Genomic DNA, 26,624 nt, shown 5'->3' with positions numbered 1-26,624 from the left:
TGTTAATTTAAAATACCTGGACTTTATTGATAGTAATGTGTTGGTAAAAAGTATGGAAGAAGGCCTCAGCTGTCTGAGAAACCAAGGGAATAGCAGGAAGGGGCCTGGCGTTGGGGGGTCTGTGCAAGGGCAGAGCAGGGTTGTGTAGCGAAATGAGTTCAGACACGAATCTGACACCTGAGGCCTTGGGACACCTCGGATCCCAGTGGAAAGTCTCCTCCGAAGGAGCTACGTAACTGGGAGAACTCACTCACATCTCACACATTAGTTCCCTCATCTGTTCAACATGGGGTGGTTCTGAGGGTTAACTGAAGTCAGTTTGTGCGGCCATGAGATCTTCTGCCTATTTTGTTGCTGTTGCTGAGGCTTCCAGGTAAGTCCTCAACATTTATTGATGACATTGGATCATGGAGACTGGTTCCTCTTCATTCCTAACCCGGTTACCACCTTGAGATGAACTGGATATTCTCAAATCCTTCATAGGCTCACATCCATTCGTCCTCCCCATTTCCACTTCACCCAGTCCTCCACACCCTCGCACACGACAGCCTGCCATCGCTGAGCTGGTTCACTCCACGTGCCCATCTAGCTATGGCTAAAGTTACTTAAACCTTTCTCTTACCAACACCTCTGTTTCCTTTGCCCTTTAACCTCTGCTTCACCCACTCGGAAAACTCCAATCATGAGCCAACCCAACTTTTCTTCCCAGAGTGACTGTGTGTTCACACTTGCATACACACACACACACAAACACACAACCGAAGCCACCAAGGAGATTCTCCTGCAACTTCTCAAATTTTCAAGTCTGTCTATATTCAGACTCATTTTTATCTCATGCTTGTCACTTTCCCTCCCACCTACTCCCAGAATCCCATCCACCTTTGCTTTTTCAAGGACCTTGGTCCATTAACATCCTCTCTCTCCCCTTCTCCCTCTTTACTGATTTTCTCCTTAGCATATAGAGTCAAATCTTTTCCATCTGAAAACACCTACATACACTCTTTAAGTTTTTTTTCTTGTGTGGAATCATATATTAGAAAAGTCCACAAAGCACAATGTGATGGATCATTTCACGCAGTCGTGATCATCATTTCTTCCTTTTCTCCCTTTCATTTCATAATCCAGCCTCTGAAAATGGTAGTTTATACTTGATTTGTTCACTTTCTCCTCCTCAGTCCACTTCTAAATACCCAACTGGGCTTCGATCCTAATGATTCCACTAAAATTGCTCTTGCTACACTCATCAGTGGTTCTTTTCTATGGAATAAAATGATTATTTTTCAGCCCTTCTCTTCCTTGACCTCTCAGTCACATTCAATGCCACTCACCATCCTTCTTGGGAGACAGTCCCTTTAATCTCTCTGTTCTCTTCCCAGCTCTCTAATCATTCAGTTTTTCTCTTTTGTAGTTTGTTTTTTCCACTCACTTTTAAATATCGGTATATTTATCAGCTCCAGACTCACATAACCATTTGTACATGTATATCCCTCAGGCTCGTCAAACTGAACATTTCCAAAAACAACATCCAGGATGAGAAATGAATTTAGGAATAAAATATAAGGTATAATCCATCTTTCAATAAATGGAACTTCTACTGACCGAAGCTATAAACTTGAGATTCACTCTCTATTTCTTCTCTCCCTTACCACCCACTGCTTTGGTAAGGATGAAGTTCTATTGACGCACGCCCTTGCCACAGCATGGATTCAGGTTCTCATTACAGCAACAACTTTCTAATTCCCAGGCCTGCCCTGCAGGCTCCCTCTGTCTTGCATACATTTAGCTTGGCTTATACAGTGTTTTAAATTATTTAAAATCTCTCTTCGTTGAGGCATGGAGATTTCATAAGAATCCAGATTCATGGCTTCTCTTGCAAACCGGAAAGTATATGAGACTGGACTCTGTGTCCACATGGTGTCAGTAACTCTAACAGAGGGGAGGCGGCCTCATTCCTGTGAGAGGGGCTGTCCAGGTGTCCACAGTCCCCAACTGCGTCTCTCACTTAGATCACCAGTCCGGGCAAGGCATCAAAATGTATAACTTCTGTCCCTACCTACTTCTCTGGCTCTGAATTTGTCCTTCTCCATTCTGCTGTCTACACTGATCCAGAATGATCTCTTCTAAAACTCGCTTCTGCACATAGCTTCCAGTTAAATTTCCTCAATGGTTAACTCCTAGCTTCTGGATAAAGTTCACACTCTTTTGTGTGGCATTCAAGGTCCTTCATGATGTGCTTCCTGCATCCCTCTCAGCCTCATTCCCACCCCCCGCTCCTCCTCCTGTGTTTCTCCAACTACACTTACACTAGTAGCAGTTGTCTTGACGGGTCATTTTCCTTCCTGTCCCTACTCCTTCCTACATGTGGTTCCTTCTGCCTGAAAAACTCCTTCATATCACTCTAGTGTACTCCGACTACCTAACTTATATTCTTTTCTTAAAACCAAAGGGTACATCCTTGACCCATACTGAACTCCAGCCTGATTTAGGTGCTTTTCTATGTCCTCCCTTACCACTCAGTGCTTCTGTCAGACCACTTACCCCTCTATTGTAATTACTTGCCTGCTCTCACATAGACTGCGAGCTTTTTTTCTTTTTTGAGGAAGACTAGCCCTGAGCTAACTCCTGCCAATCCTCCTCTTTTTGCTGAGGAAGACTAGCCCTGAGCTAACATCCATGCCCATCTCCCTCTACTTTATACGTGGGACGCCTACCACAGCATGGCTTTTGCCAAGTGGTGCCATGTCTGCACCCAGGATCCGAACCGGTGAACCCTGGGCCACTGAGAAGTGGAATCTGCAAACTTTACCACTGCGCCACTGGGCCGGCCCCAACTGTGAGCTTTTTAAAGACCAGAGGAGGGCCTTTAGTGTTTGATCCTGAGCATGTCATGGAGTGTTTGCAAATAACAGGACAGCATACATGCCCATAATGAATTATACATGTAAAAGCACTTTTTATAAACTTTATTATTTTAAACACATAAAAGGGAGTACTCTTACTGTCCACAAGGAAAAGTAAAAAGTTGTCTTACGTGTAAAAAAAATTTTTTTTTTTGAGGAAGATCAGCCCTGTGCTAACATCTGCCGCCAATCTTCCTCTTTTCTGCTGAGGAAGACTGGCCCTGAGCTAACACCCAGGCCCATCTTCCTCTACTTTATATGTGGGACACCTGCCACAGCATGGCTTGCCAAGTGGTGCGCAGGTCTACACCTGGGATCCGAACAAGCAAACCACAGGCCACCAAAGCGGAACTTGTGAACTTAACCGCTGTGCCACCGGGCTGGCCCCATACGTGTAAAAATTTTAAATTAAATATTATAAAGAAGGCCCTCAAAAGAGCTAGAATAAAATAAATGTGTTACCAAAAAACCTTCTGTCTGGCTCTTTCGTGGGTGAGTGTGCGTGTGTCTGATGGTGAGTATGTATGTATGGCTCAGGCTTATTAAACAGGAATGACGACTCCTGGTTTCTTAAAAGGATTTGAAAATATATCACCTTTTGTAGATGAATAACTTAGATCTATTTAAGGACTACATAGATTTAATAAAAGAGTCAGTCCTGTAAAGTAACAACTAAATAAAGACAATATTTAACATAGTGAGGAATCACCGTTAGAAATACGTCTCTCGTTGCTTATGTGCCTAAGTTATAAGAGTTATTATCCAGAAGATTCCTAAGGAAATAAACTTGGAAAATCATAGCTACTATTTGATTAGCATTTTCCGGTTTAAAAGGTACTTTCACAGCCAGCCTCAGTGGCCTAGTGGTTAAGTTTGGCACACTCTGCTTCAGCAGCCTGGGTTCAGCTCCCAGGTGCAGACCTACACCACTTGTCTGTCAGTGGCCATGCTGTGGCAGCTGCTTACACACAAAAAGAGGAAGATTGGCAGCAGATGTTAGCTCAGGGAAAATCTTCCTCAGGAAAAAAAAAGAAAAGAAAAGAAAAGTACTTTCATAATTAAACATTACATTTAACTTTCACAATTTTGTGAATTAAGTAGCATTGCTTCCCATTGCAAATGGGGGGACTGAGGGGCATCCAAGGTACTTTCAGCTTAGAGGAGGAAGAGCTGGGATCCATTCTGAGCACTGGACTTGGACCCCAGCGCTCTATCCCTTCCTTACACTGCTGCTCTTTTCAAACCTCTACTTCCCTCAACTCTTCAAGGAGCTGAAGTCTTGGCTTGCTCTCATAGGATCAAGAAGCCTGCAGCAAATTCTGGAGCTGCCTCGTTATTTCTACCCTCAAGTAAGCTAAATGGTTATCACATTTCAGCTAATAGCTACTGTCAGAGGGGGAACGTGCTGACTGCGGAGGGAGCAGTTATATAACGGAGATCTCCTTACAGAAGCGGCGGCTCGGAGCCTTTCTTAACAGCTGCGATTTTACAAAGCAGTTCTATCTGGCTGCTCCTCCAAACAGCTGTGTGCATTCTGTACAGTGTCGTGAGTCTGAAAACTGGAATTTATGGGGATTCTAAACGTTCTCCTCAGTCTCGAAAAAATTTTGCAAACCCAGTGCGTCACTGGCCACGATGTATATTTGTTCATTTTCCTCTGACTTCTATCACTCTTCATTACTGCCCAGGAATAACTTGTGGCTGCAGTGATGGGTTGATTTGTCTGAAGAACACCAAGCATAATACTTTTGCTTTTTAACTGCTTCCTCTGACATACACAAAATAACAACATTTTTTCCTCATTTGCAGTATCGTATGCAAGTATGTTAATAATGTGATTTAAGTGGTTTCCCCGTGACAGGGGGAGGGATGTCAAAATGGGATTAAAATAAAGCATTATCTCACTCATAATTTTAGGATTTGTTTGAGCTTGACAGTTAAAGTAGTCATAATAAAACATCTGTGGGGCTGGCCCTGTGGCGCAGTGGTTAAGTTTGCGTGCTCTGCTTCAGCAGCCTGGAGTTTGCCGGTTCAGATCGTGAATGAGGACCTACACACTGCTCATCAAGCCGTGCTGTGGCAGCGTCCCACATAGAAGGACTGGAGTCACTTACAACCAGGATGTACAACTGTGTACTGGGGCTTTGGGGAGAGAGAAAGAAAAAAAAAGAGGAAGACTGGCAACAGATGTTAGCGCAGGGCCAATCTTCCTCACACACAAAAACCAAAAACCAAAAAACATCTGCATGTTTTATCATTTACAGGACACTTTCACATGTACGTTGAAAGACTTACAAGAAATAGCATCAAGACTTGTAATTTTAGAAAAGGGATATTCTTTCCATAGTGTTAGTCTCAAAGCCAGTGTTTATTGGTCAGTTTGAAAATTTTCCCGACATTAGGCATATTATATAGGATAAATTTTTCCTATACAATAAACAGCTGACTATGGCCATATTTCTCTGATTCTAATAACATCTGTGACCGCAGGGAAGTACACAACCTCAAAGAATGAGTAATTCATATTTTAAAATCAGAATTTGGAGAACAGTTTCCCAAATTCCCCAGAACTCCCTGAACTTCTCCTTTTTTGTTGTTTTTAAATTTCCTCTCATCACTTTTGCTGTTATTAGTCCCACGTCCACCTTTCTAGAATGTAAGGTCCTTGAGGGCAGGGGTCACTGCTGTCTTCTCCTTTGTTGCATCTCTGGGGCCCAGCACAAGATTTCTTGCCAAGAAGGTGCTTAGAATGCATCTGATAAATAAATGAATTGACAAGTTCCCTGCAGCTTTATAGATTTTTACCAAGAGAATTGCTTTATCTAAAGCTTTCATCAATTTTATTTTCCTTTTCGGGGGAAGGGAGGCTTTTCTTTATCATAGAAGTCCTATTTTGAATGCTTCTGCTCTAAAATAAAAATACTCTGACTCATTTGAAATATAGCTTATGTTTGCTCTGCTCCGTGCTTCTTTCTTGATAATAAACCTCAATTTCTTTGAACACAAGTAATTTCATAGTAACATAATTAGAATTGTTTTAAATTTATTTTGGCTAAAGAAAATAATACTTACCATGCATTAAAAATTTTTGGTTATTGTAAAAGCATCTTTTTTACTTCTATCCAACATTTTTCATGAAATCTTTTGCCATATTTAATTTACTATAATCCATATCTAATATGATGTACAATAAAAGGCACCTCATAACAACAAAATATTATCCCCATTTTATAGGAATTAAAATTTAAGATTATTGAAAGGTAAGCAAGAAAACACAAATCTTAGGCATTCCAATATATATATTGGCAGACAGCCCTTAAATTGGTTGACAATTAGTAAATAAAAAAAATGTATGATATGGTAAACAGGTTTTCCATCTTCAAAATCTGAGCTGTGTTCAATGAATTAAATGTTCAATGAATGTGAAAATAGCAATGAAACCGGGTTATCTTAGAACAGTGATACACACATTTCATCTTCTGTTAGGATGCAGCACTCCATTAGAGACAGCTGTTAGAAACTAAAGCCATAATGCCTTAAAACAGGCCTTTCTCCAGCTGTAATTTCCGTGACCTAGTTTTTGCTCATCTCATTGCCAGAAGCCCAGGAGAGGAGATGATGTGTTAAGCCAGTAGTGGTCGTACATGATAATCACATTGTCACATCTAACGGTGTGTCCCTTCAAGTCTAAGATCACAGCCACAGTCTAATAAGAAGAGAGAATGGAGTCCTGCACCCATCCAGAGATTGGAGCTAGACGAAGGCAATGCCAAGTGTGTGGTACCTGGTTAACAGAAGCATCTGTATTAGCCACGGGTGAAGGGGAGCGACAGGCAGGTGGAGAGGAAATCTCACTGTTGGTTCCCTCCTCCCCAGACTCCTCAGTGACAGGTGACAGCAAAGTGTGACAGCGACCTGCAGTCATCTGTCACATAAAAAGTAGCCCAAAGGACATGAAAATCAGTTAGCTATGTCAACGAAAGACCTGGTCAGACACAGGTCAAACCAGAGATGATTATATAACACATATATATAATATATAAGGTTAGAATTACTGAGACCCAAATTTACATACAAATTCTGTGTTAGTACTTAAAACTTTTGTCCTCAGGTGAATAAGATGCTAGAGACTATTTGTAAAACCAACAGGGGTCAGGGGTGCATATCACATTAAGAGTTTTATTGTTGATTAAATATTTCTTTAATTTATTTTCCTTTTCTTGTGTCTTTATAAATAACTAGAAAAATTATGAATCATAAAAATGAGGGAAGAGTGTGGAATACAGGTGAGTCTTTCGTGGACATCTTAAATTCCAAATATTCTAGAGATAAATCTAGATAAAAATTCTAGAGAGATAAATATATTACCCAAAGTAATATATTACCAAAAAGGTCCAGGTATGATTTTAACTGAGGCACAGCACATATGGATGGAAAATATACAGCACTGGAAAACACCGAATTACCAAAATAAAGAATGCATTGTAGATGCAAAGAGATGGGGAAATAATGTTGCAGGTAGAAATTAATGGAACTTATTTATATTAACCTAAAGCTAAACTTTGCATTTTCTATTTTCTTATTTTTCTAATAATCAGTTTTCCATATTTTTGAAAGCATTTATACAACAGAATACACAAACACAAAATATCTAGTCAGTCAGTGTTTTGGCTTAGAAAACACAAAAAATATAGGTAGCATGATTCTCCCATCCCCCAGAAAACTAGAAAACTGTGCAAAGGAATTTTTTTGAAGCCCGGAGCCTCAGCGTTATTGCTAAATTACAAACAAATGCGGGGCCGACCTTTGGCACGTTAAGTAATTCAGCAGTCTCCAGCAAGTAGTTTCATTTCAACTGTCACTGTTTACAGTGTCAAACGTTGGCCGTGGCCCAAATGTAGTCAGAGAGTTAAGGAGACTGTTCGTCAGCCCTAATCTGCAAGACTGATCGCTAAAATAAGCCACGAGAGCCACTGGCCAGGGGACAGTCCGAAGAGCGCGCGCTGGCGCCCAGCAACGCAGGCCTTGACCCTTACTTACCATGACCACAGAGGGGTGGGCCGAGGTTGCGGGGAGGAGCTCCCCGTCCAGGTCCTCCGTGCCCTCCGCCAGCCCGTCCACCTCGGTCACCGTCAGCAGCATGGTGGCGTGCTTGGCTTTCATCGTCAGCATCTTGCACTTGGAGTTCAAAGAGGAGATCTGCTCCTGGTAGCCCTTGATTTTCTGAGCCAGCTCCTGGGGAAACATTTCCCCCCGCCCCCGGGTGTCAGAGCAGCATCAAAAGGAAAGAGAACTAGTCGCGTTCATCTTCCTCCAGGGCTGACCAATGAAATCCCAGAGCTGTGCTAGACGGCAGCGGCGGCAGCGGCGGCAGCGGCGGAGAGGCAGGATGTGGACTGTGCAAGCGAGCCTGCCTGCAGCGCTCCGGAGCCAGACCACAGCGCAGCGGGGCGGGAGAGGCTCTGGGAGCGCGGCGCCGGGCCCGGAGCAGCAACGCGGGGCGGCCCGGGTTTCTAATCCGGGCAGATGCTCCATACGGAATCGGGAATTTACGTAACACTGAGAACTGGCAACTTTCTTTAAAATGCCTAAAGAATCTGAAATTGCCAGATGGTTCATGCCGTGGAAATTAGGTCATGTGATGACGAAAACTACAAAAAACGCAATGCTCAGCTCTTACCATACTGAATATATCAAACGGAGCAGTCATCTGTTACAGACAGCTTCGCAAAGTAAATTGCTTGTCAGTTCCTGTGACCCCAGGGGGTTGTTTTTTCCGGATAAGCTAAATATTACATATGAAACCTTCATTTTTTATGCAGATTACTCCCCAAATAAAATTTTGTACATTCACCAACTTTTCTCACATCCTCTATCATGCCTCAAATGTTTCTGATGCTTCAAACTAGAGATGTGAACTTGAAGTTCACTTCAAATTTAATGGCTTTTAAATTCATTCATTGTTGAAAAAATTTGTTTTGAGAGAGAGGTTTTAAAGCTTTTACCAAAAGTTTATTGAAAATATGTTCTGGACAATATATAGCTGTTAAAAAATTCTAAAATATTAAAATTCTAAAATAACCTAAAATGCTAATTCTAAAATATTAAAGTTATATTTTCTTACTTAAAAGATACATGCAGCTTTAAAAAAATGAAGATGAGAGGAGGACTGGCAGTAGTTAGCTCAGGGCTAATCTTCCTCAAAAAAAAAGATGTATATTCTAAAACATTAATCGTAAACGTACAAAACCTTTATTCTTTTCTATTCCTTTTTATTTTATTTTATTTTAGGAAGATTAGCCCTGAGCTAACTGTTGCCAATCCTCCTCTTTTTGCTAAGGAAGACTGACCCTGAGCTAACATCCGTGCCCATCTTCCTCTACTTTGTATGTGGGATGCCTACCACAGCATGGCGTGCCAAGTGGTGCCATGTCCGCACCCGAGATCCAAACCAGCGAACCCTGGGCTGCCAAAGCTAGACCTGTGCACTTAACTGCTGTGCCATCGGGCCGGCCCCTTCTATTCCTTTTATTTGGCTCTTTTGCCTGAAAAGCTGTCATGTAATGTTTGTATGGAACACATTTGGTGATGGAGACATTAAATGTCAATGTCTTTAAAATGATAGTGTGTATGTGTATGCATATACATACATACATGCATGCACATATATGTGTGTATATGCGGATATATACACTATCATTTTAAAGACATTGACATTCAAAAGACAGATCTAAACTTGAAGTGCAGAAACAAAATGACAACATTAACAAAATGGCATTTATGTACATATATGTATATGTGTGTGTATAGATATAGATATATAGAGATAGATATCATATATATAGATGCCATTTTGTTATTCTTGTCATTTTGCTTTCTTTCTCCCCTCCTAATCAAAACTGACAAAGTAGGGGCCGGCCCCATGGCCGAGTGGTTAACTTCGCACACTCTGCTTCGGTAGCCCAGGGTTTCCCCAGTTCAGATCTTGGGTGCAGACATGGCACCACTCATCAGGCCACGTTGAGGTGGAGTCCCACATGCCACAACTACAAGGACCCACAACTAAAAATATACAACTGTGTCCTGGGGGGCTTTGGGATAAGAATAAAAAATAATAATAATAAAAAAAAGATTGGCAACATTTGTTAGCTCAGGTGACAATCTAAAAAGAAAAAAGAAGTTGAAAAAAGAAACCTGACAAGGGTAGAAGAGAAAACAGCCCAGCAGAATTCAGCCAGCAGCCTGTCTTCGTAACTTCTAGTATAGTTCAGGAATTTTTAAAGCAAGGATTTAAAAAGTAGACATGCTCACTTCTTGACCTTTTAGGGCTGCAAATACTCAACTAAACCTCATAAGATTTTTAAAATACTGATTAAATAGCTATTTACTACATCTGGCCTAGTGCCTAACACATGCGTACTCTATTCTAATTAGTTAACACACACATGCGGAAGATATCCACCAGCTCCCTGGACGCCTTGAATTCTGTTTTCATAGGACAAGTCACAGAGCCTTCTTCAATAGCTTGCCCCACTGGGGTAGCTTTGAGGAATCTTTGTGAAGTCCAGTTAGTCTTAGCTCTTCCACCCTTTGTGTCCACGTGGATGGCCATGGCCCCCTGCTGACAGTGGAGAGCCCCTGCAAAGGTGTGCCCACAGTGACAGCAAGCGCTCATTTCCTAAATCAGAGTTCTCAACTTTCTTGTGCATAAAACTCGTTTGGGTTGTCGGTTAAAAATGCAATTCTGGTCTCCGCTTCCAAAGACATTGATTTATTAGGCTTATGAGAATCAGCATTTCATAGTTATCCATGACTCCCTTGGAGAAATAGTGCTCTAGAACTTTCTTCTCTAAGAATAAACCTGCTCATATCCCATCGCCTTTGCGGGTTGGTGGTCAAATCCACTAAATTAAAATGGAGTGCAAATGGGTTAATGTGTTCTCCATTCTCAGGAAGCATCTGTATTTTTAGTTTTTACTGGATATTTCTGAAAATGATGATAAAAGATGAGTATAAAGGTGGGAATTTCAGGTGCAGAGGCCATTCTGAGGAAAGCCACTCTCTGTGGAGGAGGCCTTCAGGGTCAGGTGGAAAACAAAGAGTCTGAGTACTCTTTCCTATGATTTCAAAGTGGCAAGATAATTTTTTCAGGGGCCAGCCCGGTGGCACAGCAGTTAAATGTGCACGTTCTGCTTTGGCGGCCCGGGGTTCACTGGTTCAGATCCCAGGTGTGGACATGGTACTGCTTGGCAAGCCATGCTGTGGTAGGCATCCCACATATAAAATAGAGGAAGATGGGTATGGATGTGAGCTCAGGGCCAGTCTTCCTCAGCAAAAAGAGGAGGATTGGCAGCAGATGTTAGCTCAGGGCTAATCTTCCTCAAAAAAAAAAAAAAAGAAAAGAAAAAGAAGATAATTTTCTTCAAATTAAATGCAACCTTTGAAAAATTACTGAAAAATGTGAATTCCTTAGAAATGAATAAATGATCAGTTGTTTTTGAGTTAAAGTTGTCCGTACGAAACTAGGCTCACTTCAAGATTGAAATTCCATTAAAACAGATTGAAAATGCAGGAAAAAGCATTCTTCCAAACTTTTCTGTTATCATAAATCAGGCTCTTTCTCCTCGGCACTTTCCTTCCTGTGTTTGTTTTGTACATACAATGAAGCTCACACAGAACTACCTCATCGTGAATATGAAAATGTATTCTAGATCATGTGACAAAACAACAAATATCAACACTGATATTTAGCACAGGGAGGAGAAAATGTGACAAAGTGAACAGATCACTGAGCCAGGAGGACAGTCCACGGCTGACTGTGCTGAGAGCTGGCTCTGCGACCTTGAGCAAGTCATTTATTCTCCTGAACTATCATTCTTCTCTTCTGTGCAATGAGGTAGCCCAAATAGTTTCTGCTACACTGGAAATATTGTGGAATTTGGAGCCAAAGATACTAGATTGGAATCTGGGGGCCGGCCCGGTGGTACAGCAGTTAAGTTCACATGTTCTGCTTCTCACCAGCCCAGGGTTCACAGGTTCAGATCCTGGGTATAGACATGGCACCGCTTGGCAAAAGCTATGCCGTGGGAGGCATCTCACATATAAAGTAGAAGAAGATGGGCATGGATGTTAGCTCAGGGCCAGTCTTCCTCAGCAAAAAAAAAAGAGGAGGATTGGTAGTAGTTAGCTCAGGGCTAATCTTCCTCATAAATAAATAAATAAATAAATAAATAAATAAATAAATAAATAAAATAAAAATAAATCCGATTCTGGTTTCTATCAGTTACTAAATTTGGGAGCTCAGAGAGTCATTGAAAAAATTAGTTTCTGTTCTCTAATCAGTAAAATGACATGATAAGTAAAAATCCTTACCTCACGGGTTCTTATAATAGATAATGTAAAACTCCCTTGTAAATTGTTTTTAAAAACTGTAGTAATGATAATTATTGTTATTCTAGACAAGATTAAAAAAATATTTTCAGTTTTATGATAGAAAAGTTGTTACAACAAAATTCTGGCTCTTACAAAATGAGATTAAAAATAGTTTCAATATAAGTTTGTAATATATAATCTAATGTGTGTTATATAAATAGTAGTTTCAAATGTTTGTATAACATCCTTTCATTTAACCAATGGCATAAGAGAAAGAAATAGTTAACATGGATGATATCTACAGTGTAGGAGTAAATGTAGGTGGGATATTTATTTACATTATTTTGTAAATCCTATATAAATGTAAGTGATTGATGCATTGGATGTATCAAAAATTAAAGAATTGCATCTGGAGAGGGATGTAGTGAGATTTTCCATCCTTAAGAAGCAACAATTGAAACTTCTGAGAATCTCACTATGAAATTTTGTTTAGAAAAATAGTTTGTTGCTGTTATGACAAAAGAGTTAAAATAGAGCAAACAGAGGGAAAAACTACATGTCCATCCTCGGCACAGAGAAGACACCATTATTCATGAGGCTATGAGCCAGCCCCCAAGGGAAAGAGTAAATGTAACCTATGTAGGAATTGACAGGTTGGGAAAAGAAACTCACTGCTAAGTCAATGAGCACGAACACTTAAGATCTATGAGCTCTGAGACCACGTCTGCACCCGGGGGGGCCAGGTCATGAGGTCATGATGATGTGAAAGGAACAAGGAAGAAGGCATATTTGACAATAGGGAAGATGCTACCAGGCGCCATCTGGAAACTAGCAAAACAAACAATGCGGACCACTTGCTGATTTTGATGAAAGGAGCTGAAATGACCCATACTTGAAAGAGCAAATGATTTTCTTTTTAATATGAAATATCCCTTCTTTTTAAAGAGGGTGATCAACATAGCAAGACTTTGAGCATTGCAGTATCTTGCAGGCTTTCAGGACAGAGAGTAGACTATGTTTTAGTGTATTAACTGAGAATTCGGGGTGCAGGAGACAGTGGGATGGTTTTGGTTGAGATATGACATGAATAATGTGTAAAGAGGTTTTGGAATCAAGGAGAAGATTCATGGTACTGAGTCTTGAAAAGGATCGGTATAAATAGCCCTCAAAATGCAAAGATAGGCAAAGAGGCTGCCCGAGAACTGAACACGTTATGTGCCAAACAGGGGGAACCTTTCTCCTTCAATTGCTAGAAACCTGTCCTCGTCATTTGCCTGTATTGCTGTCTCACCTCGTGCCGAGAAATCTGGGCCTGCAGCTCCTGGATGTTACTGGTGGCCACAGGCTGGTCCTCAATCTCTCGGTGAGCTCCTTCGATAAGCTCCTGCAGGTGCTGCATTTCTTGCTCATACTGTTCATATTGCACCGCAGCCTCCTTTAAATAACAACAAAACAAAACACATGATTATCTCAGTAACCGTGTGAGTGACTCTCTGCTGCTGTCTGCCAGCCTATAGCACTAGCTCCTATCTGCTTGTACGTCTAGGAAATAAAGCAATGATGGGTAAAATCACTAGATGATTCAAATCCTCAGCCTTACTCCGATATTTCAGAGCCTCCTCTCTAAAATATTTTGCCAAGATTATGGATGGACTCAAAATAGTTAAATTGTTACATCCTCTCTCATCTCCCTATTTGTATTGTCCTATAGGTGGCAATACCATGGTCAGAACACAGTGGGAAGCAGTATGAAAAACATGATTGCTTCGTTTTTCCATCTAAGAAGTGCTAAATATATACATAAGTCATCACCTAAGGACTGGAGTATGGGATAAAAAAAATGAATTAAGTATGACTTCTATCCTCAGCAATTTACTGTTTAACAAATTACAGGATAACGCAAGGAGCAAGGATAGCTGACCAAAAAGACCATTAGCAATTTAATAGGAGGATATGTACGCAGTTTTTGGATAAAGCAGATGAAATATTAGTTCAAAGAAGATATGAGGTAAATAGCATCATTTCTACCTAGTAAATGACTCTTCTCTTATTAGGTGAAGAGACTGAGAATTACACTTGAATGTATTTCTCAGGCAAGAAAATGCACTGAGTGCATCAATAAGCTGAAATTTGAAAAAAAATTCTGTAACATATGCTACCAATAAAATCATATTATGAGGTTCTAGATGATTCTCAGATGAATAATAAGAGATAAAAATAGACAATTGAATATAAAATTAAACTTTATAAGTAGTTCCTCATTAAAAAAATATTGCTAAAAGATAGTTTTCACCAAAGGATATTTTTTAGAGAGCTTTCCCCAGCCTTTTGTGGGTGATCCAAACGATAGCATCCCATCTCCTCATTTTACATAACCACAACAATCTGTCAGATTTAACACTCTGGCTGTGTTTTGACGGCTGAGCCCACACAATGCTAAGAAAAGAAGCCCATGACTCATTTGCTATGCTCTGCTGGCCCAGCAGCACGTGCCTGCATGATGTTGTACTGTTGGATCGCTGTGTGCTGAAGCCGGCTGGCCTCTTCCTGCAGGTGCAGAGCAGCGTGGCAGAGCGGCAAGTTGGTGACCACCTCCTCTGGGATTCGGAGCGCACTCTGGCAGATCTGCACAGCGTGGACCTTTGGCTTGAGTGACTCCATCTCAGACAGCAAATGCTGAAAGTTCAAGTTCACATTTTATATTCTATAATATATTTTACAATTTTGTATTTTAATAGTTTATTTCATAAGCAAGAGACATTTATGAAATTACAGCTCTCACAAGTTATAAGCATTTTCCAAGGAATATTTTTTTTAAATAATGCATATAGGGCTAAGACTATAACTAAGTTTAGAAATCATTTTTCCTAACTATCCTCTCTTAAAAATATAGCTCCCCACTCCTTTTTCCCAAATCATTTTTCCTTACTTGTCGATGAGAGAGTTGTTCCTTGAGACTAAGGCGTCCAACTTCTGGAGAGGTCAGGGTTGTCTGGGCTTGCTCCAAAGCAAACTGTAAGTTTTTTAGCTCTGTTTCAAATTTTCTCATATCCTGTAGAATAAGAGCAGTATGTTTTTGTTTTTGTTTTGAGGAAGATTAGCCCTGCGCTGACATCCGTGCCCATCTTCCTTTACTTTATATGTGGGACGCCTAGCACAGCATGGCTTGCCAAGCGGTGCCATGTCCGCACCTGGGATCCAAACTGGCGAACCCCGGGCCAACAAAGCAGAATGTGTGCACTTAACCGCTGCGCCACCAGGCCGGCCCCAATAAGAGCAGTATGAATGTCAATACATAACATAAGCATTTAAAGTCCCAAGTCACAGGTGAAGACTAACACCAGTCAAGAAGGCACATCAGAGGTGAGCATCATATCTCCACTATAAAACCACCATTTTTTTCTAATGATAGATTTTCAATTTAATTTTTTTTTTTTTTTTTACCTTGGCAGCATCATGGAGATTCTGCAAACGAATTTTGATCACCTGCCGCAACTCCTCCGTCTCCCGTCCCAGTTCTGCCACTTGCTGAGACATTTTTTCTGTGTAGTACACGCTAGCGAGGCACTGTAATTTCTCGGTCATTGCTTCCAGATCGTTGTGAATTTCTTCCGATTCTTCTAGCATGGTCTAGAGTGAATTGTCAATATTCATGACATTGACAGGTAGGCAGAGAGGTATACGTAACTGACATGGTGTGGGGTAAAGACCATCAGACTGGGAAGGGAGGAGGAGATGAAATTCACACTTCCCCTGTGCACTGCGAAGATTCTGTGTCTTATTGTGTCTAACCTTCACACCCGCTCCCCACCCACTGTTATCTTCATTTCACAGAAGAAGAAATCGAAGTTCAGGAGCTGTAAATAATTTGCTGAGGCCACATGTCACTAAGTGTGGGACCCTAAGGCTCACACTCTGTCTACCACCCCACACTGCTCCTGCTGAGGGTCGGGACGTGAGTACTCCAGCAGTGGAGATGCTCTGACACATTGGGTACTTTCATCAGGTCGCTGGCCTACCTTTTCTCATACTTAAACCAAAGATGTTCAGCTGTCATATTCTGTATCTAAGATCTAAGCACATATTGATCTAAGAAATGAAAAAAGACAAGAGCATTACAAACAAACAAAAAGTCTTTGATCATTTGCTTTAAAGGGGTAGCATCTCCTTGGGATCCTAAGAGGAATAAAACACAGCCCTCGTCACTCAGGAAAATATCATCTATTAGGACTAATAATAATACAAATTGTTTAATAACCATGTAATACGCATTATATGAGAAGAGTGAAAGAGAAGAAAGGGTTAAGGATGTCAGAAATGAGATGTGCTGCTACTTGCAGGAAGAATGGGGAAAGGCTTCCTGGAAGAGTCACATCTGAGCTGAGTCAGAAGGATGTTTCCATTTTGACAGACGGGGAGGATGAGGAAAGACATTTCATGCTGAGGGAAGAGCATAAGCAAAGGCACAGAGTTGAGTGAGCACAAAATGTACAGTTCCTGGAGTGTTTGATGTGTAAAGAGGAGAAACAGGAGATAGGACATTATTCTTAGGCAATAGATCCTATTTTTAAAAATAAAGTACATTTTTCCTCTCAAAGAATGTTATATATATATAACATTATATATATGTTACTTATTATATATAACTTATATATATATTATATGTAAAGGTTGGAAAATATTGAAAATATAAAAAAATAAAATATTCCATAATCCCATACCCCAGAGATAAAGTAAGAGATACTGCTGTTGCATTTGGGTATATTTTTTTGGTGATTGAGATCATAACATACCTACAATTTTCCATCTTTCTCACTTGACATTAGAATGCATGCATTTTCTCTCTATGTACTGTTTTTGGGTAAACTCAGCTTTAATTCCTAAGGCAAGCACAGGAGAGCTCCTCAAAACCTTGTCTGCAGGCTGAGTTCTCTCCTGAGGTTCCATGTGAGATAACCACCAATTCCTGATATCTGTTTCCCTATGTCCCTCAGTGTGTTCAACCCTCTCAGCAGCCAACTCATAAAAACATGGTGGTCATTCTTGGCTCCTCCTTCTCTTCACCCACACCCACATCCAAAATTCCCCAAGTCCGGAATTCTAGCTCAGTAATACTCCTTGATTTGGTCTTCCCTCAACCTCCAACAAGAGGCCTTGTCATTTTCTGGTGGAATACTGACACCACCTCCTATGTTATTTTTCCTTCACCAATGTGTTTTCCACAGGCCGCCAAGTCAAGTCATCGTTCTTAAAAGACAAGTCTGAACCTGTCCCGTACCTCAGAGTACCTCTGAAAGACTTCACAGTGACTTGAGGATCAAGTCCAAGTCCTTCACAGGCGTTCAGGATCTGTCTTTTTCTTATCTCTTTATTCTTACCTTTTATGCTTCTTTCCAGCTCCCTTCTGGACCTCCTCCTCACATTGCCCCCCACGTACCAGAGCATCCCTCACTCTCACTGCTGGGGTTTCAACAAGGGTTTTCATCTAAAACACCATCCCCAACAAGGAGGCCGTGTGTCTTTCAGAACTCAGCCCAGTATCACCTTTTCCTAAGAAGGCTTCTCTGACATTCCTTTCCAACCCCCCGCGGTCTGGGTAAAGCATCCTCCAGTGGGTCCCTTCAGCACCTTGACCCCTTAATCCCTGCACTTATCACACTGCATTGTCCTGGTCCAGATCTGTCTGTCTCCTTCCTCCCTTTAATTAACAACCCCCTGGGGCAAGCACAGGGAATAGTCTTTGTATTCCAAATTCCTAACAAAATTCCTACCTTTAGAAAGGACTCTATAAATGTCTGTTGAATAAATAAATGAACCAGTGCAGGAACTATTTAAAAAATAAGGCTTCACGGTCATTTTAAAGACTGCATTGTATCCCATTATAGCCAAAAATTTACTCAGAAAAAGTATCTGATATTTAAGTTTTCTTTAAAATTCCACTATAGTTGTTAATACGACATACAATATTTTCTACATTTTGGATTATAGCCTTAGTACAGAGTCCAAAAAGTCGAATCAACAGATCAGATTGGTACCATTTTGATGATAATGATATATTTTGCCAATTGTTTTTCAAAGAGATTTTGCTGAGCTCCCAGTAGTGTCTGAGAGCTCTCACTTCCTTAAATACCAACTTTTAAAGAATAGTGTTAACTTGATAGTTCAAATGCTCTCTGTCTTTTAAATTTGCATTTCTCGATTTCTAAGGAGGTTGAATCTTTCATTGTTTACAACCAATTGTAACTTAAGTCTTGTCTTTAATATGTAAGCATATCCTCCAGCAGAAGACTGGAGTTGTTTAAGATTTCTGGAGAAGAGTGTGGGAGATTGGTTAGAGAAGACTGTAGATGCGGGGGAACCAATTAAGAGCCTGTTAAAGCATTCCAAAAAGGAGAAAATGAGGCTTTGATCTAGAAACCTGTCAACTGGAATGGCAAAAGGGGTGGATTTAACAGAGATCAATATACATAAATCAGAATAAAAGAGAAAAAATCTGAAATACTTGAAGATATCCATGTCACTTAAATAAAAGTTATTCTGTATTTTATTGTAAGACTATTAGATAGCTGTATCTAATTCAAGCCTAAATTATAAAAGGATGAAATAATTTCCTGGATGATATGACCGAGAGGAAATGAAGTAATGTGGCCACCACGGGATGCAGACTCATGGCTCATTCCCAGCCGACCACTACCTCCTGTGGAAGGGCAGATGACAGACCAGGCAGAAGGCTGAGACGGAGGGGGCCTGAGAGCTCTTACTGAGCGCCCACCTGCCAGGTAGTGCGCTTAATGTTTACACATATGTTAAACCATTTGATCTTCATAATAATTCTGCAATATAATGTACATCTCCATCTTATATATGAGGAGAGCAAATTCAGAGAGCAAAGCAGTTTGCTCCAAATTACACAGCCCTAAATGGCAGAGCTTAGTTTTCCCATCAGCCTCTTTCTACGTGTCACTACATCACTTCATGGGGAAGAATTTCCCATCATGTCCCTGCACATAATCGTTTCAAAGAAGCTGCTAAAAAAAAAAAAAGAGTCCTATAGGACTGGTTATTTTTGGTCTTGGGGAAAGGACAATCTAGGGGAGATGGAGCATATTTATTCCTTTATACAGTGTTAGGAAATCTCTTTGGTAGCTACTGTCTGCGAAACAAATGGACAAGTTGTTAGAGCTCCGTTAGCTTTCTTTTTATCCGGCACCTACAATAATTTTACACCGTGGTCCTCTGAATTTTGTCAGTCCAGCCAGTTAAATCCAATTGCTCTCTTAGTTACTCTTTTGAAAACTAATTTCCCCAGAGTTACCTGGTGTGAAATGTATTGTTCCCGAAGTTGGTTTGCAGAATTCCACGCAATCTTTCCATGTACCAAGATTTTGGCTTTGTCAATCCACTTCAAAATCAATTCAAGCGTTTCATTGTATTCTTCTAAATGTGATGCTGCCTGAAAAGTCACCAATATTCAGATAACAAATGTAAGCTCTGCTTCTTGAGCTAGAACTCAGTCTTCTCTCTTTCTCCTTGGATACAACAATCCTAGGAGCTGATCATTACAATATCTGTGAAATTTAAAGGTATCATGAAAAATGATTTTCTTGTTGAAAATCTGTCAAGGACTTCCCAGTGTCTTTAGGATAAAGTCCAAGTTTTTAATATGCTTGAATAACAACGTCTTTTAAAGAATTCTTTGCTCTCATTTCTTTTTCCACCATCTAGCTCCCTTCTATCCCTCCCTCCTTCCATACTCCACTCTCAGTGAGTGGGGATTATAGCATGCCAGGTTTCAATACTATAATCCATTGGTTACCAAATCCTGATTTAACTTGTCCCTGATTTGAGAAAAAATAGATTTCATTTACAAAAACTCAACAATTATGATAGATGTGCAACTTGAACCAATTAAGTAAATGCAAGCTATTATATATATATAGCTTACTTTAATACTTGAATTCACTCCAAACTGATTTCATAAAGCATGTCAATAAACGAGTATTCACTTCACAAAATATTTCTCCAGTTTACAAAATATTCACCCCAAAAGACCATATTTATGGTCACCTTTGTCAATGAATTTATGATATGGTTTGATATAAAATAAAGGCAGGTTTATGTGTAAATCTTAGGAACACAGGTGTGATACGAAATAAGCTACACTTAAATTACCCTCATCATTGTCAATATTATCTTCTCATTTATTTTCACAAGAGAAGAACAGAATATTGTATTTCTGCCTCAGCGATGTTCCATTACTGGCTTGGAAGACATACCTGACTGAGCTGGGAGAGCCGACTCTCAGCCTGTCTAATGGTCTGCTGGTGAAGTTCAGATAGTTTTCCTATCTTCTTGGCCAGTGGCTTACCCAGTTGGCCATTGTGTTCCGAGAATTTCTGTACTGCTTCATCTAGTTCCATCAACTTTACATTATAGCCATTTAATTCCTCTCCTAGCACCTAAATAGTCACAAAACGAAAGCTCATTAGACCACAGCAAATGAAGATCTCCAGGTTTTCCAAGATCCGAAGGATTATATTTTAAATGACTTTTGTAAAGAATAATTCTACTATGATCAGGTTGCTCTGTTTCCTCGGTTAGAAAGGCAGAACAGGATGTTTTGTAACTCTCCTGTTTATTTCCTATGAGGCTGAGAGCTAACATTTTCCTTCTGCCCCACCCAAAAAGGATTAGTCACTTCACTCACCAGCAGTGAGAAAACAGATTTAACTACCAAGAACATCCTTCATTCTGGAATTTATACACTCGTATTCCTAAATCATTATTTAGTCCTTTGACACTCTTCTCTCTCACCCACACACGCATGTATATTTATTAATACAGTTCAATTGTAATGATAAATTATACAATATAAATAAATGTATGCTATTTGTGAAATTTCTTTATTGGCTGCCTTTACTCTCTGGTTTTAATAAGCTTGCTAATCAAGAAAGCTTTTCTTTTTCCTATATCCTCAAAATAAACTAACTCCAAAAAATATTTAATTCATTTATTAGCACCCCTTATATTTCCACATCTCCTTCCTTACCTTTTGTTCAGTTGTAGCTTGAACTAAATTATCTGTCTTTGCTCTCAGCTGAGTCAGAATTGTTGTGAGATCTTTGGCTATCTTCTGAATTTGTTGGCTGAATTCCTGGCTCGTGGCCTTGTCCTGTTCAACTTCTTTTACTTTGTCCTGGATCTAAATAATTAACGAGAACAGCAAAACCAACCGTGGTTAAAATTGGGTAATCAATACTAAAAACCTCCAATCTTGCAGTGTTGACAAGGGACACTTTAGGTCATCATCACTGCTTTGGCATTCGTGGGCTTTGTCAAACCAGCCGCATGCACTTTCCAAGCTCTCATGGCTTTCCATGAAGCCCGACTTCCCACCGTCTCTAGGCATTCACTGCACCTCTTTCTGCTCCTGTTTCAGCAAAGGAATAAGAAATGCAGGAACAGTGATTCACTCATCAGATGTAGTTACAGAATACTCATTATAGAAAATGATATAGACAGCAGTGTAGATAGCTGAGCTTGAATCCTATCTTCTCCATTTACTAACTTTGTGACCCGGAGCCCACAAACTCCTCTAAGCCTTTTTCTTCATAAAATGGAAAACCTTCCAGATAATTGGAGGCACACAGATTTGTTTCCAAGTACCTTTTCATAAGTAGCTGTTAATAATCTAACTCTTTTCCTAACTTTCCAATTATATCTTCATAGTATGACAAAAAAGCATTAAGCACCTCCAATGGAAAGGAAGGTGAAGAGTTAACATTTACAAGTTTCTAACAGCTTTGGTTTGATTTGATAACAAACATTCATACTTTTGCTTATAGTAAAATACCAAAGAGAAGAAGGAAATGTTTTCTTTCTACCAATGAAAAGTCTCAAAATCTCTTTAAGTCTGGGGATGTAATGTACAAGAAAGTGACTATTGTTAATAATATTCTATTGCATATATGAAAGTTGCTAAGGGAGTGGTTCTTAAAAGTCCTCATCCCAAGAAAAAGTTTTTTTGTAATTATGTATGGTGTCGGATTTTTTTTTTTTTGAGGAAGATTAGCCCTGAGCTAACATCTGCTGCCAATCCTCCTCTTTTTGCTGAGGAAGACTGGCCTTGAGCTAACATCCGTGCCCATCTTCCTCTACTTTATATCTGGGAGGCCTACCACAGCATGGCCTGCGAAGCAGTGCCGTATCCGCACCCGGGATCTGAACTGGCGAACCCCGGGCTGGCGAGAAGCGGAATGTGCTAACTTAACCACTGCACCACCGGGCCGGCCCCTGGTGTTAGATGTTAACTAGACTTACCGTGGTGATGATTTTGCAACATATGCAAACATCAAATCATTACATTGTACACCTGAAAGTAATATGATGTTATATGTCAATTATACCTCAATAAAAAAAAATCTCTTTAGTAGAAAATCATTTTAACGTAACTTTTAAGAGTAGGTTTTTGACTTTCATTACTTTAAGTGTCAACATAAATGGAATTATTGTGTGAACGTCTCTATTATAGGGAAATGTCTGCAGAGAAAAAGAAAACTTAAATTTGAGCCCTTTTTTTTAAAGATCTGAACTTGCCAAGTCGACCTTCCCCAGAGACCTTCCAATGTCTAAGAAGAAAAACGAAATAGGCGAGTTAAATGCTTCAAATAGAAAAGAAGCGTTTTAGTTTAGGTCGAAAACATGATGTAGTAGAATTGGATTTTAATGAAATTTTTTAAATGTTCTGCATCATGTGGTGGAGAGTCCAAAAAACATAGCACATTTGTATGAATTTTACAGTTTTTACAATGCAATGCTACTTTCCATTTCACGTAGCACTTTATAATTAGGAGTATATCTTCTTCTTGTCTCTTATAGACTGCTTTTAGCTAAATTGTGCTTTAGCATCATGCCACCAAGAAGGTCTTAAAAACCCATTATGTTTCCATACAGATGCTACTGAAGCTATTTTCACAACATGAAAGTGTGTCCTCTTTATGAGACCTAAGATAGACATCTCCCTCTGATCATACTGCTATGAATGACTATGTATCTCTTCGTTAAAAGAAATAGCAAAGATTTGTTTTAAAATTTATAGACATGGAATATGTTTCACTCCTTTCCTTGGTTGTTCAAAAGTTAGAATTAGACTGATGGGCCCTCCTCTGGAGACATTATGGGACCCTCCAGCAGGCATTTTGGGTAATAACTTTATGCCTAGTTTTATCTTATTTTTTCCACTTTGATTTTCTGTTTCTTCAAATATCTTCACCTACTTATATCCTATTGCACTGAAATAACAGCTAAAATAGTACCTGGAATACTGTAGGCACTCATTAAATATTTATTGAATACATGAAATATATCATTTTTTGTTTGTTTCTTCAAGTCATTTTTTTATGTGTGTGGAAAAAGGTGAGAGAAGCAGATAAATAATCTTTAATTGTATGACATTATTGTGCATATCTATGATGATCTGTTTCTTGCCTGTGAATAAGACCTCTAATTTAATATTAATATTATTACTGTTTTATACTAATCTGTTTTTTAACTCTGTTTCCACGAAGGCATGATTGCAAAAATCGAGGACTCACAGAAGAGGGTTGAGCCTATAAAAGAATGGACAGGCACTCTTTCTTGACCACAGGTTTACCTGATCATGGATAGTTCCTAGGTCCAATGCCACTTCAGCTAACTGAAGGGAGAGCTCAGAAGGTAATATAGTATAAAGACCCAGGTACTTATTCTTCTGCTCTTCAGCCGTTTTCTCAATGTTCTGTCGGTGATTTGTGGCTTCTGTTAGTAGAATCTGTAGAAAAGATCAAAATAAGAAACTTCTGGGAACCTGACATGGAAATTGATCTTTATGAGTACAGAGACAAGACTATGTATTGTACATCAAAATATGATTAAGTGTGGAATCAGAGGAACACATTTTTTTTAAAACCACACTTTTCTATAGTCTCTGAATAAGAAGCGTGTCCACTTTCTACAGAACAAAAGAAAGTCTCATGAAATAATACTAAAAGCATTTTATACAACACATTTCTGAAAACTTTTAATTCAATACTTCATTGAATATAAACAAATGTGTCTAATTAAAATCAGGACAATTTTTTAAGTGATGGGTATAGAGAATGAGGAGAGTCTCGTACCTGAAGTTCTTCAAGTTGAGCATCTATTTCTATTGTTGGATTCCCCAAATATTCCTTTGTTTCCTGAACCCAAGATTTCACAGAGTTGATTTGAGTCTCCACCACTTCTCGCTCCCTCAGCTCTTGCTTGACCACCTTTCCATTATTCTTCACTTTCTCCTGCATGCTTCAGAAACATCAAAGAGAGGAAGCAGAAGTGGATTTGAAATGAATGGAACCCCCTAATACATGACATCATATTATCAAAAACAGACTTTTTGCAAGTAAAGACACTTCTCCAAAACTACCAGATAATTTTCAGTAACAAATTTAGTTCAAGTATAACAGAAGAATATACATCGTATGAAGCAAATATTTATACCTGGAAATTTGAGAGTTGATACACTCCTATCCTACTAAATTACAATTAATTTTCCTCTCTAAAATAACTTGGAGATTATTTGGTTATTTATTTCCTCTGTGGAAGTCTACTCAAATGATGCAGAATCATCAGCATTTAAATGTAATGTGTAATAGAAATATTTGTGATTAGAAACCAGTCTTTAAATAAAGAATCAGGCTTCGTAAATTTTACAGTTGATAATGTTCAACATCAGAAATGTCAGTCTTTATTTGAATTGAAATAAATTTGGTAAAAAAGTTTAAATAAGTGCAGTCAGATTATCCTAAATTCATCTATAAGTGAGGGGGTGAATGTAGGATATGTCTGAGTAATATTAGTTAACAGAGGAGTTAAATTATCTATTGACATTTCTTTTCTTGCCCAATAAGTGAATCAGGCTGGTTATATATCATTCAGATTAACTTTCTCTTTCTACTAAGTTCACTACCACATAATGGCTATTATTTACCTGAATTTTGGCATCATCCTTGCTCAAATCTCTTTGTTACCCAATTTAGACAATGAGTTATCAAGCTTTATCAAAACTAAGCTCTCAATAGCTCTCAACTGTTTACCTTTCAAGCTTCATTTCTCACGATTTGCTCCATCACCCAACAATTCCCTGAAAGTGACATGCTTACTTCCAAGCTTTCTTATGTGCTATCCCCCAATTTGCAGAACTCTCCTTCTGCATCACTGTCTAGCTCAAGCGTGCCCAGTCTTCAGCTTAAATCTCTCTTCTGAAGGGAAGCCTTCAGGGAGTCCTCTCCTAGGTTAGTTGCCTCTGCTTTGTATACTCTTAGCACTCTTTCCAAGCTCAACCTAAATGGTTTCGTTAGTTGTTTGTCTCTGCTGCTTGACTGTAAGTTTTATAAAGGTAGAGACTGAATCTGTTTTGTTCATCACTATATTTCTAAATACTACTAGATACGTATTTGTCAGATAAATGATTGAACACTTAAGAAAAATGAAAGCAGAGATGATGGGAACAGATCCCCATGTTTTTAAAGCAGCATGATGGAGCACCCCAGACTCCAACGGCACTCTTGTTCCCTTGGGTCATGGCCAAGGTTAGTAACAGAGAATGAGAGCAGGTGTATAATTACTTCAGGCACCGATCTTGCATTGCCATGATTTCCTGCACGATGGGGGGCTCTTCTCCAGGGGATGGCGTGGCCCCGTCCTGGAGCATGCTCAGTGCTTGTTGCCTCAGCATGCCGAGGGCTGACTGTTGCTGTTCCAGCTCTGGAACGAATGTGTCATGACATTCAAGAAGAGCTAAAAGTTCTGCTTTTGAGGCTTTCTCTGCAGAACTTCCTGGTAGTTTATCTTGCAGCTGATCAATCATTTCAGTGGCTTTCTTAACCTGATGATGAATGAACAGATGATGAAGCTCAAAAATAAATAAACTGAAAAAAAATGAAAATTCTAATAGAAGTCACATCTGACACTGACGCACTGAAACACATTAAAGATGATGGTATACATTCTAAATTTTGGGAAACTAAAACCTGAATAAACTTCTTAACATGAAAAGAAAGACCACCTCTATAATTCTGGGTTTAAAGATTTAACCTTAAAATATCAAGGCAATCAGAAACTGCACAACATAGAAAAAGGTTTTTTTTTTGGAAACTAAACAGACAAATGAAAACCTGTTCCAATATTTAAGTTAACATGAATATGTGCCTTTGAGTCATAAAGGAAGATGTGGCTTAAAACATTGAACTCTACTTAAAAGATAGAAAGAATTAAATATAGGATTTGGTAAATGAGTTAAATTCCTGCTCATTTTTATGGCAAAGACAAAATATT

At 39.4% G+C, this 26,624-nt stretch overlaps 1 protein-coding gene across 11 annotated transcripts in view; it reads right to left on the bottom strand.

Moving 5' to 3' along the window:
* The window catches only part of SYNE1 (spectrin repeat containing nuclear envelope protein 1), a 446,099-nt gene that overhangs the window by 156,174 nt on the left and 263,301 nt on the right, over nt 1-26,624 (bottom strand). For 10 of the 11 annotated variants that reach the window (XM_046669209.1, XM_046669206.1, XM_046669212.1 and 7 more), the window contains 12 exons: nt 25,916-26,175; nt 24,428-24,593; nt 23,926-24,081; nt 21,322-21,474; nt 20,549-20,731; nt 19,588-19,725; nt 15,717-15,902; nt 15,202-15,324; nt 14,766-14,948; nt 13,564-13,707; nt 7,941-8,135; nt 6,685-6,825 (listed from right to left, as the gene is read on the bottom strand). In XM_046669209.1, the coding sequence (XP_046525165.1) occupies nt 6,685-6,825; nt 7,941-8,135; nt 13,564-13,707; nt 14,766-14,948; nt 15,202-15,324; nt 15,717-15,902; nt 19,588-19,725; nt 20,549-20,731; nt 21,322-21,474; nt 23,926-24,081; nt 24,428-24,593; nt 25,916-26,175 (2,028 nt within the window). The remainder of the gene's footprint in view (nt 1-6,684; nt 6,826-7,940; nt 8,136-13,563; nt 13,708-14,765; nt 14,949-15,201; nt 15,325-15,716; nt 15,903-19,587; nt 19,726-20,548; nt 20,732-21,321; nt 21,475-23,925; nt 24,082-24,427; nt 24,594-25,915; nt 26,176-26,624) is intronic. The other variant, XM_046669214.1, reaches the window with a different exon arrangement.

The sequence above is a fragment of the Equus quagga genome, chromosome 8, assembly GCF_021613505.1.
Source record: "Equus quagga isolate Etosha38 chromosome 8, UCLA_HA_Equagga_1.0, whole genome shotgun sequence".
Classification (NCBI taxonomy): Eukaryota; Metazoa; Chordata; class Mammalia; order Perissodactyla; family Equidae; genus Equus; species Equus quagga.
This window is presented reverse-complemented; position numbering and strand designations above follow the sequence as displayed.